Here is a 19,388-nt window from a genome sequence, read left to right as displayed (position 1 = left end):
ATGTGAATGCCGGCTTTCAGAATGGCGTTTTCTAATAAATAAAAAATAACGTATTCTAGTAAATTACTAGAATACGCAGGTTACGCTTACGCAGGTTACGCCGCATGTGACGGCACCCTTAAGCGTTGTTCGGGTCTTTACGGGACACCCTGTATATATATATGAATATTATATATGTATATATTTCTAATTGACTTCTAAAAAATTTTTTAATATTTGTGAGAACTTAACGAGGGGATCCATTATTAGATCTTTTTTTTGTTGAAAATTAATACTCTTTACTGCTACTGGATTCATTGCGCATGTGTGGAAAACCCGAATCAATTGGGTGCGTTTAAGCAGCTTTGCAACTGTTGTAAAATTCTTCAATACGATTGGTTCTTGCTTTTGGTTCCTGACAGATCTAAATGTATAAACCAATCATATTGAAGAATTTTACAACAGTTGCAAAGCTGCTTTCTCTGCTGAACGCAGCCATTCATAAAACGGTTGCAAAACTGTTGAGTCTGCTGAACGCAGCCAATCAGAACTGTAGGAACACTGCTTCCCAAGTGCAGTCAGTAGTGCAGTTTTCTTTCTAGAATGCAAGTATTTTTAGGTTCCAGCTTTAGCAGCTTAAATATACCTAACCTAAAAGATTCACTTCAGTACTTTCAGTAGTTCAGTGTTTGGTTGTGGTGTTGTACACAAAGTGCTTGTTTACAGCGTATACAGTGAAGATTATTTCAATTTCACGAAATGTCGGAAAAAACGAAAAACATGAGCCACGTCAAACATATTCCCAAAGATGCTCAAGTCATCATGTCAATCATGAAAGACATGGGAATAACAGATTATGAACCCAAGGTGATCAATCAACTGTTGGAATTTACATATCGTAAGTTTTTTCTTTCTTTTGTAATAATTTTATTTTGATAATTTTTAATTGATATTTTTTAACTATTTTACCATTTTAATTCTTGAAATCTATTTAATTGATTGAATTTTCGTACAGGATATGTTACATGTATATTGGATGACAGCAAAGTATATGCCAATCATGCCAAAAAGAAATTCATTGACCTAGATGACGTTAGATTGGCGGTCAAGATGCAGCTGGAACGTTCATTCACAAATCCACCGCCCAGAGATGTTCTATTGGATGTGGCACGAACCAAGAACAATATTCCGCTGCCTTTTGTCAAACCAAACAATGGTCTCAGATTACCACCAGATCGATATTGCTTAAATGCACCGAATTATAGACTTAAAAATGCGACGAAGAAGGTTGTTCAGAAATCTGGACACTCTTTGGTAGGCAATAATCAATCTGGTGGACAGCCAAGATCAAAAATAGAGGGAAATAAGACTAGTGTGTCGATTGTTAAAAGACCTGGCACACTTGCCACTGTTGCAAGAACACAAACTATTTCTATACCGAAACCTGTTTTAAAATTTTCCACAGGTAACTCTTTCTTAATATTTTTCTATTATTCTTAATATATTTCTTAATATCTTTCTATTATTCATAATTATATTAACTTCTTACTGATATATGTAATTACTTTATTATATTGTTGTAATATAAAATATCATGTCCTTTTTCTATTTCCAACGTCAGCTTCGTTCCACCTACTACAGTCCCATTACTCCACACCATTCCGTATTTCCTTTAAAACTCCAGCAAGTAAGATTTTAATATAAAAAAATACTGAAACAGCTGCAATTGGTATTATTAGAACTCGTATAATATTTACCCAAAATTATGCAAAAGAATTGAATAATATTTAAAAAAGTTACATATTTAAAATTCCTGTTTACTCACCAATACTATTTCAGATCACATCAGGAGTGAGAAAACAAAATTTCATATATAAAATTATATTACATTTGAACAGAAATATTCTTTTAATACAGCAACATTTCCAATCGATAGAATAGATTTATAGAATGTATCAAAAATTACCATCTTGTTTGAGAAGAAATTAAATTATATTTATTTCTGTATATTATTAATTTGATAGTTTGTTACAGTAAAAAGAATTCGTTCATTTTGATTATATATGCATAATTCATTTCTAGATATATAGTTATTTATTAATTATAATGAAGTAAAAGGAGAGTTTCAGTATATTTTTTAAGTTCTATCGATTGTGTTTTTTTATTGAAACCCATTATTAATACATTTTTATTGAACAAGAATTTTTATTGTCTTGCTTCTGACATCACAATCTTAGATAATAATAGTTAACAATAGTGAATTAACAAAGAAGCCTTAAAATTAAATATAACTGAAATTTTTTAATTAAATCTCATAATATCTATGTTAATATGAATATTTTTGTAGCGGCAACAAATACTACATCGGTAAAAACACAAGTAACGAAACCGAAGATACAGATTACTTCCAATCAATCATTGTCGACCGTGAAAATGGAAACCGATGAATCATTGAAAAGAAAACGAGAGGAAGAGGATTACGATATGTCATAATTTTAAGTTCTGAGTGCTATTCTGTTTAATTATTAATATTCTCTAACATTCTGTAATAATTCTATAATCCGTTCTTTGTTAAAATAATACGAAAAGAATATACAAAGTCTAATAAATTAGAAGATTATATAAAACACGCATTTATTATTTGAAACTATTTTACATGTTCATTATTTGAAATTATATTTTATTTATTCCTCATCTTCTTCACGTTCATCTTCTTCATTTTCATCTTCTTCATCCTCATCTTCTGTGTAACCTTCCAATTTCGATATATATGTATCTTCTTCTTTTTCTTCTTTTTCGACTTCATATTCGCGAATAGCTGCAGCCGCAGGTTCGGCTGTTTCTTCTTCATCAACCACAGTTTCTTCAATTTTAACTTCCTCTTCTTCTTCTGGTTTCTCTTCTGCTTCTTCTGCTTCTTCTTCTGCTTCTTCCGCTTCTTCTTCTTCTTCTGCTTCTTCTTCCGCTTCTTCTACTTCCTCTTTTGCTTCCTCTTCTTCTTTTTCTTCTCTTTCTTTTTTTTCTCTTTCTTTTTCTTCTCTTTCTTTTTCTTCTCTTTCTTTTTCTTCTCTTTCTTTTTCTTCTTCATCTTTCTCTGTAATTATCTCTTCTACTTCCACACGCACATCTGGTATCGCTTCCTCGATTAAATCAGGTTCCTTCGTAATTGGCGACTCAAGTATCTCCTTCACTTCGGGTTCGATAGTTGGTGCTTCGACGGACGGTATTTTCTCAAGTATCAAACTAGGTTTCTTCGGCACGTGTTCCTCTCTAACGCATTTCCTTCGGTGTACCGGCAAGAAAAGCTTAAACTCTTCCGGCATTTCGTCCTCTGAATAAAGCCTTAAAAATTGCTTTTGCTTAAGATTTAATTTGACACTACTTCGTAAAAAAAAACTCATTAAGAGACTGTAGATTATTTTATATATTTAATAAATTATTTTACACTGACCTATCATAATATCAAAAAATTAATGAAATTTCTGATATCTACTAATAAGGCTTAAGTTAAATTAAATAAATAAAATGACATATTTTATCAATGATAAATACAAAATTTAATCATTGATTAGAGAATTAATTGATACATGTATTAAATCCTTGCCTATCGGCGAAATAAACTCGTCTGATTCTGCAGTTGGCATGAATTTGCATTCTAGTGGTTTCGATGTAATTTGTACCATAGGCTCGTCGCGTAAAATCAGACAAATTGAATTGAATCTGATTCCATCCACCTGAAAGCCCGATGGGCATGGATGTGGAAAACGGGCGAATGCGTGTCGTACTCTGAAAATTGCTCACACGGAATCTCCTATGCATATTCTTGTCATCCAATATCTATTTAACAAATTATTGTTTTAATTAATTTTTTGAGATTGCAATATGTTGTAAATCTACAAAAAAAATGAGATATATATATATATATATTATGAGAAAAGGAATAATTTTCTTATAACCGAAGAATGTAGCTTTCCAGGTTTGATTGTTCCCGACCCGGAAAAAAATGTTATATATATGGACATATTTTATATAGAATTATATATAATTGTATATAAAATATTTTTTCCCAGGAAAAATTATATAAAAAATTTATTTAAATAACAAAAATTACAAGTTTTAAGACACATCATCTTTTATTTATGAAAGAAAATAAAAATTTTTTATTTATTAAGATGAACAACAAGTATCTGTATATCTTTAAGGAATTAAATAAAAAAAATCTTGTTTAAAGAAACTTGAAAGGCTTATTTTTTAAGTATATATTCAAATTGACTTTACTGTTATCTCGAACGTGAAATACTTCTTCATGTTCTTGATAATGATGATAAGAAAAGGTAGCTTAATACCCAGCTCCTTCTTCGGATACGCTGGACAGTAAATATAAGTTGTAGCCACATTGGTCCCAGCTATTTCCAATGCCAACGACTTTATCTCTTCATCTGTAATTCTTCGTATATATCCGTTTTTTACCTGAATAAATGTGAATGGTGCAATACAATAAATTTATATATACATGTACTTTTTGAATTATATACGTTTTTCTTGTTATTAGAAATATAAAAATATTAATTTTTTAAATTAAATTTACAAGTAGGCTACTTTTTGGAAATTGTAAGATTATAAACTATGAATCTTGATATTCTTTGTAAGTTATGAATTTTGATATTCTTTTTAAATATGATAAAAAACTAACGTGCATGTCCCATAATTCCAGAGGGGACGACCCGCAACTATACAAAATGGATAAAAATCCGCTCTGATAAGTATTTCGAAACATTTATTCATAAAGATATTTGCTTAGTGTCTACAGTTTGACAAATATCAAATTGGATTCTTTCCTTTGTTTCTCGAATTTCCACATTAATTGCCAACGTCCTGTCTCTTTGGAACAAAATTATATAATTAAAAACGCTTTTAAAGTAATGGAAAGTTTTGGGGTTGCTGAATTGTGAATTTGAATGTAGCCTAAAAATGCCAAATTTCAAAAGAGTAATAATCTCCAATAAAGAAGGAACTAGTGTCGCAGGGTTCACAATCAGAATTTGAAAGTCAATTTGGAAATCAATACTAACTGTTTGTTCATTATTGATGAACTCCAAATAAAAAGTAAAACTACATATTTGATGTTGCTTCCCGATTAAATTTCTAAAATCGAATTTTACGATAAATAACTTCTTTTAATTTTGTTTTTAAATATTATTTTGAATTTTTTATTTTTGACTTCAAATTCGAATAAAGCATTATCAAATTACCCCGTAGGCCAGGTTTTATAAAAATCAAACGAACAGTTTATAAAATAAAAGGCGAGGTGATTCCAAATGGAGTCATCGCAATCCGCAAAGAGTGAATATGTTTTGTTATAATTATAATATAAAACATTTTTAGTAGTTAAAAACGCAAAATATTCAAATTATATATGTATATATATATATATATCAGTAATAATTACAAGAGTAATTAGAAATTTATTAATACATATATATAATTACAAAAGGTAATTAAATAGATAATTAAACAGATTGATATTAATTACGAAATTAATAGCAGAGATAATTGAATAATAATTAAGTAAGACATGAAACAATCTATTCCCACAGAAATTATCCGAAGGATTTCTTAAGGATCTTCGATAAGCTCGTTCAGTCGGCGTCTCTCTTTCTCTGTTAAAGGGTCTGGGACGATTAACGTCTTCGGCGACATGCCAATGCTAAAGACGCGATCGATCCTCACACCATCGAGAGCAAACATTTGGACCATAGCGAAATGCGCGATCTCACGATTCAGTTGCCGAAATGATTGTCGCTTAATCCTTTGCACGCGTTGCCTGCAGACCACTTGGCTTAAAAAATACAATTAATTGTGTAATTAATTATGAAATATATCGTAAACAATATAAAATTATACAAGTTTTATAAAAAGCTATAGTGACCTTTAAAGTCTCGGTGTGAACTTTTTCAGAATGTCTCATTTAATCCCTACATTACTCGTGTATTTTTTTTTTAATTTGCATGGAGTGTTTCTGATACTTTTTAACATTATATATCTCTATTTTTATTGTTCTCTTTGATGATTTTCAATTAAATAAAGATTGATAATCTTCTATATCTTTTGGATAAAAAGAAATACAGACATTTTTTTAATTGTGAAACAATTTACGTTAAATATATAATAATGTATAAATAATATTCACACGCATGTTTAGCAAATTTATAAGGCGGAGATGTACTGGACATTTCATGCGAGTATAATGAAAAATTAATAAAATTAATGCTTTATAACAGATATAACAAACTTTGATATAAAAAAAATTATTTTCTTTTATTTATATCTAATTAATTTCCGTTAATTGATCGATTAAGAATTAATTCTTACTAAGGCAAGATTTTCAAGCCGGTATAGCTAGGATGAATTGAGACATCGCTTCGATATAATTCCGGAAATTGCTTCATATGCTTCGTGCGGTACTTGCGAAACACAGGTTTCTCTTCCGCCTCTTTTGAAGAATCCTTAAGCTCTTGAGGGCCTCCAGAAATTTTCAAGTTCTCCAATAACGAATCGTCTTTTTTATTCATTTTCGAAATTTGAGAGACGTTAACTTTCTGTCACTTTTTAGAACAATTCAAAATTTAACCTCAGTTCTATTACGTGAATAAAAAATATTTTCAAGCACTTTTTGGACTGAAAAATTTCTCCAAATTAATTTGGTTTTTATTACATTTATTCGTCATTAAACTAAGCTTTGTTGGTTTAACAAATGCAATGTTTCGTAATGCTATATTTTTTCTTTGCACTTTCCCACTCATAGAAGACTCTATAAAATTACAATCTTTTTAAAATCGTAATCGTTTTTCAGCAAAAATAATGATTTTCGAGGCAGAATTTAGCAGATTTGTCGAACGGACGACGGACTCAACGAACGATTCGAGAAAAATTGGCCGATTCGTAACGAAGTGAGTGCTTGTACCTCGTACGGATATCGATTTGGTTTCCAGGTGAATCAATAGATTCGGCTTATTCTTATTCCGAGTCGCCAACGATGCACGCTCATGGAGCACTGAACTCTTCAGAATAGTAAAAACGAGAGCGACTTGTAAAATACCACAATCCGATGATAGAAAATAATCCCCTGCTGAATGCCATTATCGATCACTAAACGATCGAGAATCCATATTTTTATGATTAAAGTTAAAAAAAAATGCAGAAATTGGACCAATAATAAGAAATGGATAACAAGAATTTAAATTTTATATCACTAAAAAAAATTTGCACATAGAGATCTGATTCATTGTTCTATGAATTTTGAGGTAAAAATTCTGAAAAAAGAACAAAGTGTGAATTTAAATGAATTTAACAATCGAGGATTAATTTGACAAAGCACTACAATTTAAACAAGAAAAATTGATAAACGTGAAAATGTAGTTTCAGATTTCAGAAATAGTCCGACGAAAAACGTATCTCTTATCAGTTAAGATCTTTGCATTCTCAATGGTCCTTTTAGTGAATGCTTCGTGTCTTGCGCCAATTTTATCAGATGGGTTGCACGCGATGAGGATTGTGGTCTCGACAGTCTCGACAGTACATACATACGAGGTATGCGTTAATTAAATTCATCCCGTATTTTCCACGCAGGCCGCTTGATTGCGTGATGCTACCGTCTTCCTCAATCGTGGGTGTTTAACGTGTTCGTTCACATTGTTGAAACTTTGCCCTTCCACCTCCGCATTTATTGATTTTGTGTGTATATATAGCTATAGTTAAATCATACTGATACAGTTCTTGGCATTACATATTAATTGAATTAATTAAAATTGAAGGAGTTATAATACTAGAATAAAATCGCAAAAGAATTGTTTGCTCTTCATCTAAGACAATTTCTTATCCAGTTTAAAATAAGATATTTTTTAAAAGAACATTTATTAATAATTAGTTTCCTCTACAATAATTCCTTAATTAAATTTTGAAAATTTAAAGATGGTTTTTATTTATTTTATTATGTAATTTATATTATTATGTAATTTATATTATTTCTAAATTATCAAAATGCCCAAGAAGAATTAAATTATCAATTTGTCGTTTTATTTGGAGAAAAAAAATTGCAAGATTATATTTTAAAAATTGAAAATGAATTATACATTTAAACTTTATCGACAGTTAAGGCATTAATTATTTTGAGGAAGTCGATATCTTTTTAAGTTTGCGAATTTAACCCGGTTGTCGTTTCTTAGGAACGAATCCGTCGGTCGTTCCAACGGAAATCCTCGAGTGCTCAACGGTCATGCTCGGATTTATTGATATTTGCTCCAAAAGCAAAGGGGGAGCTCGCCGTCACGCCCGTGGGCTCAACAGTCTTCAAGTATACAGCTGATCGCGAGACGAAGCTGAAACATCCGCGTCGTAGTTTCCGGTCTCAACGATCTTCTCCCGAAATTCCCGACCGCCATGATCGAGTGACAGCGAGTGCCGAACCGCAAGAATCCTCCGCGAGTGTTACTATCTGTGGCTTCCAAGTTAATCGGAATAACTGTCGGAATGTCGCCGAGATAGCGAGACAAAGCTTTTTCTCTCTGGAGAACCGGACGGTCCATTTAGATACCGCATCCCCATCTCCCCTTTTCTTGTTCCACCACGGAAGATCGAAAGGTCCCCGAGTTTGTGAACATCCAAAGATTCACCCACACTATTCACGACTCCAAATATAGAACTGTGTGAAATACCTCTCTTGGCGAATAAAAATAGATTTTCCGAAGAATTTAATTAAATATTTTAGATTATATATATATTTTTTTCCAAAGGAGTTTAAATACACCAAACTCTTTCTGATAATTCCGGCTCTCACTCTAACTTCTAAATAATTCGACTGTCAAATTTAGAGAATTTTAAATTAGAATCTAAAATTAATATCTTCAAATATCTAACATTTAACAGATAAATTTTACATAAAACTTTGATTTTCTGAATGAACATCGGAGATTGTAAATATCTGTGATGATCTAAAAACCTGCGCCATGATTCCGTTAAGTTACCAATTATCTGTTTATGAATTTAGAAGAATTTTGATGGGATTTATGAAATTTCTGTTAAATTTTTCAGTGAAAAATTGTTAAATAATTTGACTTGTTGAATAGTTTTTACACATCCAGTAATAAATTATAAAGCTTCATAATCACTGGTCAATGTTGGTGAAAATCGAAGTATCGACTTGCAAGAACGACAGATTGAAAGCTCCTGCCATCGTCGGGACGCTCAATAACCACGAGAGAGTCTTACAATGGCCAACGAAAGGATATCAGGTCGTTACAGGTTGGCAATGAATTCCGACATGTTTAAATTTACGAATCTCTAAATATTGCTCGAAGCCTCGAATTTTCAGTCGCATTGAAAGCTACAAATATTCAAAGATGTAGAGATTTAAGAATTCACCATTTATCGTTTCTTTAAAATTTATATAAGAAAACTACTACACCATCTTTAACCCTCGGGAATAGTCTTTTTATATCTCTGCAATTTTTATATTCCAATAAAAAAATGTGAATTTTCGTAAAATGAACATTGTTTCCTCTTTTAGTCATATTGTTTTTCTTTTTTAATAACTATTCTTTAAGGTTATTTAAAGATGTAATTTTATTGAAAACCCATAATAAAAAGACGTTATATTAATTAAAATCTTCATTTTTTAACATTATTATTATACTATTTAATATTTGTTTGTTTCTCCGTACTTATTTTTTTTTCAAAAAATTGTGAGTAATATCCATAACCATAATGTTCTCAAATGCCAGTAAATCAGAAAACAATTATATGCAATGTATTATTAATAATAGTGATTTCAATTAGAATATAAAAACACCCTATATAGACGGTTATTTACAAATCTAAAAAAAAATCAGGTTACTTACTTCCTGAAAAAATCTGTTCATTTTTTATCAAAGCGCGTTTTGCTCTTTTCAAGAACATCATTACCAGTTCTGGGTCATTCCGAAGTAAATCTGTGCTCAATGACGCTCCAGCTGGGCAAAGACATCAGCAAGACCAGCATGCCGGTCATCTTTAACGAGCCCCTCTCTTTCTTGCAACGCGTCGCGGAATATATGGAGTATGCCGTATTGCTCAAGCAGGCATCCCAGCAAGAGTCGCCAGTCTTAAGGCTTCAGGTGCGCGAGGAATTGCCTTTAAATTTAATCGGGATAATAAATCAATAATCCTGCACTATTAATAAAACGAAATTAATGATTACGCAGTACGTCGCAGCTTTCGCTGTGAGTGCCCTCGCTTCGAACTGGGAGCGCTTTGGAAAACCTTTCAATCCTATTTTGGGCGAGACATACGAGTTGCAACGCGAAGATTTCCGGTAATTAATCGTTTTACAGATCGTATTTATAATTCGTCAATTTAATTTCTAATTAAAATTGATTTGTTTAATATTATTTTACTGCCAATTTGCCATTTCTTGCATATTGAAAGTCATTTCTTCTTCGAACCTTCTTCAGGATAATATGCGAGCAGGTTTCGCATCATCCACCAGTGTCCGCGTTCTACGCTGACAGTGAGGATTTCATCTTTCATGGCAGCATCCATCCTAAATTGAAATTCTGGGGGAAATCACTAGAGGTACACCCGAAAGGAATTGTCACGGTCGAATTACCCAAGTAAGTTCAAAATAATAATTATAATAAACTAATTTATGTAGTAATTTGTATTTATTTTATATAATTAATGTTACTTATTATCTTTCCTCTTTTGTCAAAATGACTTCCTCTAAATTTCAGAGGTATAAAAAACGTAAATAACTTGATCTCATGGAATGGGGATTATACTTTTAGATTTCGTCTCTATTTTCATAAATATATCGATTTTTCGTAGATGAAAAATAGTGTGTTATTATTAAAAATTAAAACAATATTGAGAAAACTTTATCGATTAGAACTTTGAATTTTTTTAAAAGATACTCGATGTGTTAATGGTTGTGCTTGAATAGATGGAAGGAGTCCTACACTTGGCAAAACGTCAATTGCATCCTTCACAATGTCTTGGTAGGCCAATTATGGATGGAGCAGTCAGGCCCTTTGGAGATCAGACAGCACGGAGGTGATAATTTAAAAGCTAAGCTATGCTTTGTAAAAAGCACCTTGAACGGCAAGGACATCCATCGCGTCGAGGGATTCATAACGAATCAAGAGTAAGTTTTAATTAAATTAATTAGATCAACAAGGCAGAAATGGAGCATAAAAGAGGAAAAGTTTCATTTGTATAACAAGTTTTATTCAACTTTAAATTGGAATAAAGCAAAGCAGTTTACCATTATTATTAGCAGTTTGTTATTGTTTCTTTATATTCTTTTAGGAAAAGAAAATTACTCTTCCTTTACGGTCAATGGACCGAAATTTTACGATCGTGCGAGCCCTCATTGTATGAGGAAACGCTAGAGAAGATCAAATTAGAGGCCAAAAGCCCACAAGGCAGTCCGGGACACAAGAAAGTTTTGGCAAAGCTCCACAGTCTCAAAGTTGGAGCTTTCAAGCCCTTGCATCAGGTATAAAATAATTCAATTAGATTAATTCATTCAGGGAATTTAATTCATAGGGAAGTTAATTATTAATAAATGCTTTTTTTTTTTAATTTTAAAATAGATAAAAATTGTCTTGGATGAAAATCGAAAGTTTTTTTGTAATTTTTAATTTTAATTAATTCAGTCAATACATATCCACAGCATTTTAGATTTCAAATACGTAGCAGATACATGAAATTTGAAATGTTGCTATATTTTAGCAGATACATAATAATACGTATGAATCATATACCAGATACATGTTTAATACCAATAAATGTCCGCCTAGACATGTAATTTACTTACATATCAAATACATAAAATTTGCAGTGTTATAGCTATATAGCAAATTCGTAGAATTACGTATAAATTATGTATCAGATACGTATTTAATACCAATGAATTTCCTATAGATACGTAATTTACATTACATATCAAATACATATGACAATATATATTCTTTCCGTATTAAATACGTAAATTATGTATTTGATACGTATTCCTAATATTGCAAATACGCGCTCAAAATGTATTATGTATATATATTATACAGAGTGTCCAAAAAGTTCCGGGACACCTGAATATCATGAAAAGTATAAGTATTACAGAAAAGTGTTTCAGACAAAAGTTATAGGGTTCAAAAAGATCTATTTATTGATCACATTCGTTTGACTTTGGGTGGCGTCGCCAAGGTCAGGTCAAGGTCATATCAATTTTTTTAAACGGAACATCCCATTTTTCATTACATATTCTTATAGCACATCTCGAGAGCTTTCCAAAACACTATAATGAAATATTTTTTCATGAAGTACTTTTCGAGTTATGATGTTTGAAAGTTACAGTATCGCCGACATTAACATTACTTAAGGTGTCCGACCGACGGCTAAAACCTCTTGAATGTTGTTCAGGATCATGACCTGAATGACTTTTTGGACACTCTGTATAAGCGATTTACAGGTGGGATTACAAAGTGGGTAATTCTATTTTTGAATTTAAAAAAATTTTAATGCCAACTTGATTGATACTTTGGCTCTAAAATTTTAAGATTCAAAAAGTGAAATTAATCACGACATTGTATGTCCCACTACGAATATCTACGAAAAACTAAGAATTTCTAAGACAAACAAACTTCACTCTACAAATCCTACTACAAATATCTAGGATAAATTAAGAATTTCTAAAATCTTGTCTCAATCTATGTAGTTTTTCTGTACCTTTTTGTTGACATTTTTTCCGTCAGGGAACTTACTATTCAATTTAAATTATTTTTTACTTTTTAACCTAAATTTTTCACACTAATTGTTTCGATCAGCACTAAAAATTTAAGCTTGACTGAAATAATAAGTTTCTATTTCTTGATTGTTGTGTGTTCACATCGCAGTCTAATATGATACTTTAATATTGTTAAATTTGTTATTCTTAGATACAGTTGATTATAATAACCACGCACACAGACACTTGCTCAAAACTATCCGTTTATAATTTTTTTAATGTTGTGTGGTGCTACTACAGTACGCCATCTTATGACGTATTATTACATTCAGCCTTCTGTTATATCTGTATCAACTACGTGTTTAATATCCATACATTTAAATATGCACAATATATCTGCTATATGTTACATACGTATTAAGTATGTATAATATTTCGACTTGGATATTTTATATCCATTGCATTAATTACGTATTTAATACATTATATTTGATATGAAATGAAATGCAATGTAAATGCAATATAGATACGTATTTAAGATATATTTGTAATGAAAGGTGCTGTGCGGGTAAAGATATAGCCAAGCACTGCATTATTATAATTTAATATAGTTGTTATATAAAACAATTTTTGCTGAACAAATTAATCTGTTTTTCCAAAATGTATTCATTACTGAAACTCCTGTATATATTTTTCTAATAAAAAGGATGCGATAGAAGAGCCCTTTGGCAGTACGGTCGTTGACGATATTCCGATTGTGGACGAGATTCCAGGATCTGTCACACTGTGGGAAGCTACACCGAGGCCCAGCAATAGTTCGGATGTTAGTTGAAATGACATTTGGACAAATTAATCAAACACGTCAATTAATTTTTTACAAAATTTTATTTAAATTCTAAAATATATGTTTTAACAACATAATTATTTATAAGTTTTTATAAAATAACGAATTATTTTATTGTAGTATAATACTTCTTAACACTAAAAGAATCAGATTTGACTATCCCTCTAAAAGGACTATCCCCGTATAAAGAGCCAATTTGGCTCCAAACACATTTTCTTCGTAAACAACAAATGGAAAGAAATGAAACAGATAATTATAATGAACGTTTTAACAATAGTATCACTAATTTTATTAATTTATTTTATTACAAAAAGCATTATCATATTATAAAAAAGTTATATTAGTTTGAGAAGTATTAGTTCGCGAGGAGCCAAATTGGCTACCTCGGTCCTTCTAGTGTTAAATTATTGTCTATTCTTTCTCTTACAACAGATTTCTGTCTACCAATTTGATAAAAATAATTTACTTCAAAGATGTATCGATTTATTTGACATGATGCATATTTTGCAGTATTATCAGTTTACCACATTCGCGATGTCATTGAACGAATTGGAACCTGATATGGGAGAAATCCTATGTCCGACCGACTCTAGATTGAGACCGGATATTCGCAAGCTGGAGAACGGCGATCAGGATGGGGCTGCATCTGAGAAAGCTAGGCTGGAGGAAAAACAGAGGAATAACCGCAAAGCGCGCAAGCAGAAGAAAGGAAACGAATACGCTCCCAGGTATAATTACGCATTTTATTTTAGCATATTTAAGATATCAAAAGCTCAATTAAAAAATTTAAAAAATTAAAATTTTGACAGATCCTACAATTTGCATAATACTCGAAATTGAAATTGTTGGAAATATAATAAATAATCTTTTTTCAGTATCTAATTACTAAATATTTAATTAGCTATTTATAATATTAATTTATAGCTTTTAAAAAATTGAATTGATGTAAGTAAAATTGTATATATTATATAAAATTCTATATTCTATATTATTATTATACATTATTATATATTATAATATTTAATGGATCTTACAATTTTATTTGAACTAGAAATTGTAAAAATTCACACAAATATTATTAAGACCCGCTTTGACCGAATGTGGTCCTCTTCACTCATTTGGAAAAATTAAATGTGTAGGTGGTTCCAATCTGGTATAAGTCCTTACACAGGCCAAGAAGATTGGATATATCTGGGCGGATATTGGGACCGTAATTACACCGATGTTGAGGACATCTTTTAATGAAAACGGAGTTTGTTATCTTCCATTAATCCGACTGACGCTTATCCGACTGACGAAGATCAGTAAATTGGGCGACGTTAGTGAAAAATTACAAATAAATTGCCTAAGAGGACAGGTGCGTAGCTCGATAATAGATGCCATTAGAAATCAATGTCTTTGTGTAAAGTAATTAAAAGCAGATCTTGCGTACGAGATTCTTCGAGCGCAAAATTGGAACTGGGAACTTCGTCCCACGCTCTTCGACGTGGGAAGAAAGCGAATAGAAGATACAAACGAATATCATTCGAAAACTAATCTCTGAGAATCAGGATTTCAGTTTTCGAACATTCGATTATATCATTGATTCGCGCTTCCTGTCTCCGACACTATTTTTATAAGAGGCCATATTGGATCGGAAAGGCGATTCTTTCATAGTATCTCTGCTTGAAGAAGCCAGTAAGAGACGACAGAAACTGATTTGAAGTTTATGTAGGATGCATTCTCTTTCCTAAGTTTAGAACGATATCATAATTCAGGAGAACTCTATGTAACTTCAATACAGACTGTCGTTTCAGTCTAGGTTTCTCAGTTAAACCATCAAATATTTATCCGCACATTTAACGTTTTTCTATCGATCTGTCAATTCAACCAAGTTACGTTTCGACGTTAATACAAGAATCGGACTTAGTTCTATCCGAGGAAAAAAATATTCTTGTATATTTATATCAAAAATATACGTAATAGAAATGTAGAAGAAATCTTGTATCTTATCAATTGAGAATGCAATCTGAAATTTAGATCGACGAATGGATCATTTTTTCACAGTGAAAATAAAATAGTGAATGATAAAACTTATTTAAAGATATTTAAAGATATACATATATACAAAAATCTGATACTGTAAACATCAAAACTGATTACGTCGATTTTCTTTTGTGCGATTCTATCGAACTCTTTAAGCAGGAACATCGTAGATTTTCATGTAAATATACAGCGATTGTATAATACATTGTATTAAAGTCAAGTACGGGCCGAACGATTTTGCGCGACAGCTTCAAGCAATAATTATTTATCGTAAAAACTTTGTGCGTTATTTTCGATTTCCAATCTGGAAAAAATCGCCGAACTTCAGCCATTGCGAGACGCCACGTTGGAAAGAAGCGGGATTTCAGGTTTCGCACACTGAGAAAAATATCTGATTGAAAATAGACGAATTAGAAAACTCTGATTACATCAATTAGAATTCCAATTAGCTCAACTAGAATTCTAGTAGATTTAAGAAAATTCTGATTCGTCCATTTTTAATCCAACCAGACATTTTTCTCAGTGCAACTTTTGGTGCTAAGGATTTTAAGAATTCTAAGAAAATGTCACACATAAAGATTGAAAACACCGTGAGTTAAAAGGCGCAAAGGATCCAGTATGTGTATATATTTGCGGAATAAACTACGTTGTTGCTTCCAGATAGATATGTATCTTTTGCGCGATAGATGCTTCCTAGGGTAAACTTTCAGACAAATATACGTTGCGTGTCGTATGTTCGTTGACACTGCTTAATTTAGAAAGGACGACAATAATTTGAGGTTCTCGAAGAGCCAAATGTGTTTTACACCGTGGAAAAACATCTGAATTCTAAATCATGCTATAAAATAATGATCTGTCTTGTAATCAATCGAAAGACATATTTTGAGAAAGGCCGGAAACGAAAGATGGAAAGTAAATTGGGAAGAGAGAGAAAAGCGGACAAAGCTTCTCTTGCTTTTGCGAGATTTTACGATTTATTAGTCATAATATTCGTTGAATGGCATTTTTGAGATTCGGTCACTGAGAGAAAACGAAATAATTCTGGCAACTATGAATTTGGCAACTTTTGCAATTGAAGTACCTGTAACTAGTTTTACAAAGTAATAGAAACTGAAGTAGTGCTGAATGTTACAAAAATATAGTCACGGTAACAATATTGTATGTACTATTAATTGGCAGTGAAATAGTGATTCAACTACATTGAGTAGTTATTTGAACTTCATGCAAATAGATATAACAATTACATTTTTCTAGTTTAGACAAAAACTTTTTTTAAATAAAGCACTCTATATCATAGTAACTAATTAATCATTGTTGAGATAACTTTAAGGAATACATTAAAAACTTTTTCTCTAAAATCGCTCACAGCACGAGTAGTATTGACTAAAGGTTTGTTCGCGTCGTAAGCTTCAACATGCTCCAACATGCTCCTACCATAGCTCCTACTACTCACTCTATCAAGCGCGTTGAAGTGAGTAAGAACTATGGTAGGAGCATGTTGGAGCATGTTGAAGCTTACGACGCGAACAAACCTTAAGTTTCCACCGAGGGTTAGAGTTGGGTCAGAGTACAAGAACTGACCATGCTGCTCAACCACAGTCGAGCATTCTCCTATCATTCGAATGTAACAGGGGAATACTCGACTGTGAGATTGGTCAGTTCTTGTACTCTGACCCAACTATAATCCTCGGTGGAAACTTAAGGTTTGTTCGCGTCGCATGCTCCAACATGCTCCAACATGCTCCTACTTACTCTATCAAGCGCGTTGAAGTGAGTAAGAACTATGGTAGGAGCATATTGGAAAATGTTGGAGCATGCAACGCGAACAAACCTTAAGTTTCCACCGAGGGTTAGAGTTGGGTCACAGTACAAGAACTGACCATGCTGCTCAACCACAGTCGAGCATTCTCCTATCATTCGACTGTAACAGGGGAATACTCGACTGTGAGATTGATCAGTTCTTGTACTCTGACCCAACTATAATCCTCGGTGGAAACTTAAGGTTTGTTCGCGTCGCATGCTCCAACATGCTCCAACATGCTCCTACTTACTCTATCAAGCGCGTTGAAGTGAGTAAGAACTATGGTAGGAGCATATTGGAAAATGTTGGAGCATGCGGCGCGAACAAACCTTAAGTTTCCACCGAGGATTAGAGTTGGGTCAGAGTACAAGAACTGCTCATGCTGCTTAACCACAGTCGAGCATTCTCCTATCGTTCGACTGTAACAGGGGAATACTCGACTGTGATTGGTCAGTTCTTATACTCTGACCCAACTATAATCCTCGGCGGAAACTTAAGATTTGTTCGCGTCGCATGCTCCAACATGAGTAAGAACTGGTAGGAGCATATTGGAACATGTTGAAGTATGCGACGCGAACAAACCTCTAGTCATTGTCATCAGAGGGACGTAGAGGAGTTCAGTTTCTTCTAAGAAAAAAACCACTCAGCTTACAATAAAAGGCGCAACGTTGATTTCGAACTTGGAAGACAAAAATAAATAAGAAATGCATACAAAAATTTGTGACTATATATTAGAAAGTTTTAATAAGAACAATAAGTAAATTAAGAGAACTAAGAAAATATATAGTAATATTAATTGATTATATGGTTAATGATGTTACTATATTTTCTTAGTTCTTTTAATCCAGTATTCTTATTAGAATTTAATTATATATATATATATATAGAGTTGAGATGCTATTTCACTACAAATTTATAGTTACTGATACGACTTTTTTCTCTGAGTGGTATGATTTGGAATTCAGATCCTCGAATTATAATCCTACCAGTCTGTCGAGCTGATTGTAGCATGCGCTACTCAAGCATCGTTTGCAGATGATATAACTTTCGGTTGAATCGCTCAGCCTTCAAGTATACGAACCCGTCACTTTGAATGAGTTTACGATATAAATATATATATATAGTATATGAATGCACATATCTGAAACACCTGATTGATAGGATTTCTATACTTCCATAAGCGGGAACGGCAATGCGAATGATTTATACGTCGACATGATCATACCCTGCGGTGATATTCACACGGATCACCTGTGAGGACCTTATTATTGTTAAAAATCGCGCACGTAGTTTGTAGGAATTCGTTGTGTTTTTGCGTTGCATAGATCATGCCAATGTGTAACTGTACATAGGCAATAGCCATATTAGAAATAAATGTTGTTAAAAAAGAGCTTACAACCTCGTATCTATAAACTTTGCAATTTTAAAAGTTTAGCAACCTGATTTTTTCACATAGAAATTAATTTATTAATTGCAGAAGGAAGCGAAAAAAGAAAGACAGAAATTTTTTAATCACTAGCTTGATGTATAATTATGAATTGTAATTTTTGTAAAACGTAATTAATATCTCATTTAAGTCTTTTTCACATTTTAAGTTTAAATTATTAGATCATCATTAAATTTAACAATACGAGTAATATATAATTATGTAAAGTCTTTCATTTGTATAAAATTTATGTTTTTATATTCTCTATCTGGTAATAAGATGAATATAAATTTTAAAGTTATTTATATAGCTGAATAAATTTATCAGGCTCTATAATTATTATCAAACCTCTTCGTACCAAACTACAGAAGTTTTTACGTAGAAATTAATAATTTACTAATTAAAACAAATTAAGAAAAGGAATTAATCGCTAATATTCATATAATAATACATATTTTAAATTTAAATTTGTACAATATGAATTATAATAACTCTCCCCCCTCTCTCCCTCCCTCTTCCTCCCCTCCTCCTTCACCACATCCCTCTCTCCTTCCCT

General features: G+C 32.0%; 4 protein-coding genes across 4 annotated transcripts; 2 read left to right on the top strand and 2 right to left on the bottom strand.

Annotated features, from left to right (window-relative positions):
- Positions 1-738: 738 nt before the first annotated feature.
- On the top strand, positions 739-2,556 carry Taf9 (TBP-associated factor 9). Its single transcript, XM_018450086.1, has 3 exons — positions 739-877; positions 995-1,444; positions 2,327-2,556. The coding sequence occupies exons 1-3, from the start codon at positions 739-741 to the stop codon at positions 2,470-2,472; spliced, it is 735 nt and encodes a 244-aa protein (XP_018305588.1). The 3' UTR covers positions 2,473-2,556.
- Positions 2,557-2,663: 107 nt separating this feature from the next.
- On the bottom strand, positions 2,664-4,909 carry LOC108723993 (cilia- and flagella-associated protein 20). The gene is made up of 5 exons (XM_018450075.1): positions 4,673-4,909; positions 4,258-4,449; positions 3,584-3,816; positions 3,049-3,321; positions 2,664-2,964 (listed from the first exon to the last, which is right to left on the bottom strand). The coding sequence occupies exons 1-5, from the start codon at positions 4,754-4,756 to the stop codon at positions 2,664-2,666; spliced, it is 1,083 nt and encodes a 360-aa protein (XP_018305577.1). The 5' UTR covers positions 4,757-4,909.
- Positions 4,910-5,528: 619 nt separating this feature from the next.
- Positions 5,529-6,589, bottom strand: LOC108723999 (uncharacterized). Its single transcript, XM_018450087.1, has 2 exons — positions 6,352-6,589; positions 5,529-5,818 (listed from the first exon to the last, which is right to left on the bottom strand). Exons 1-2 carry the CDS (start codon positions 6,549-6,551, stop codon positions 5,596-5,598), a joined length of 423 nt encoding a protein of 140 aa, XP_018305589.1. The 5' UTR covers positions 6,552-6,589; the 3' UTR covers positions 5,529-5,595.
- Positions 6,590-9,075: 2,486 nt separating this feature from the next.
- On the top strand, positions 9,076-15,600 carry LOC108724012 (oxysterol-binding protein-related protein 2). The gene is made up of 9 exons (XM_018450116.1): positions 9,076-9,279; positions 9,929-10,130; positions 10,218-10,327; positions 10,467-10,625; positions 10,955-11,155; positions 11,320-11,509; positions 13,443-13,559; positions 14,091-14,308; positions 14,720-15,600. Exons 1-9 carry the CDS (start codon positions 9,248-9,250, stop codon positions 14,820-14,822), a joined length of 1,332 nt encoding a protein of 443 aa, XP_018305618.1. The 5' UTR covers positions 9,076-9,247; the 3' UTR covers positions 14,823-15,600.
- The last annotated feature ends 3,788 nt before the right edge of the window (positions 15,601-19,388 follow it).

This window comes from Mycetomoellerius zeteki, unplaced genomic scaffold (genome assembly GCF_001594055.1).
Source record: "Mycetomoellerius zeteki isolate Tzet28-1 unplaced genomic scaffold, Tzet1.0 scaffold265, whole genome shotgun sequence".
Classification (NCBI taxonomy): Eukaryota; Metazoa; Arthropoda; class Insecta; order Hymenoptera; family Formicidae; genus Mycetomoellerius; species Mycetomoellerius zeteki.
Note: the sequence above shows the minus strand (reverse complement) of the source record. Positions and strands in the feature narration are given on the sequence as shown.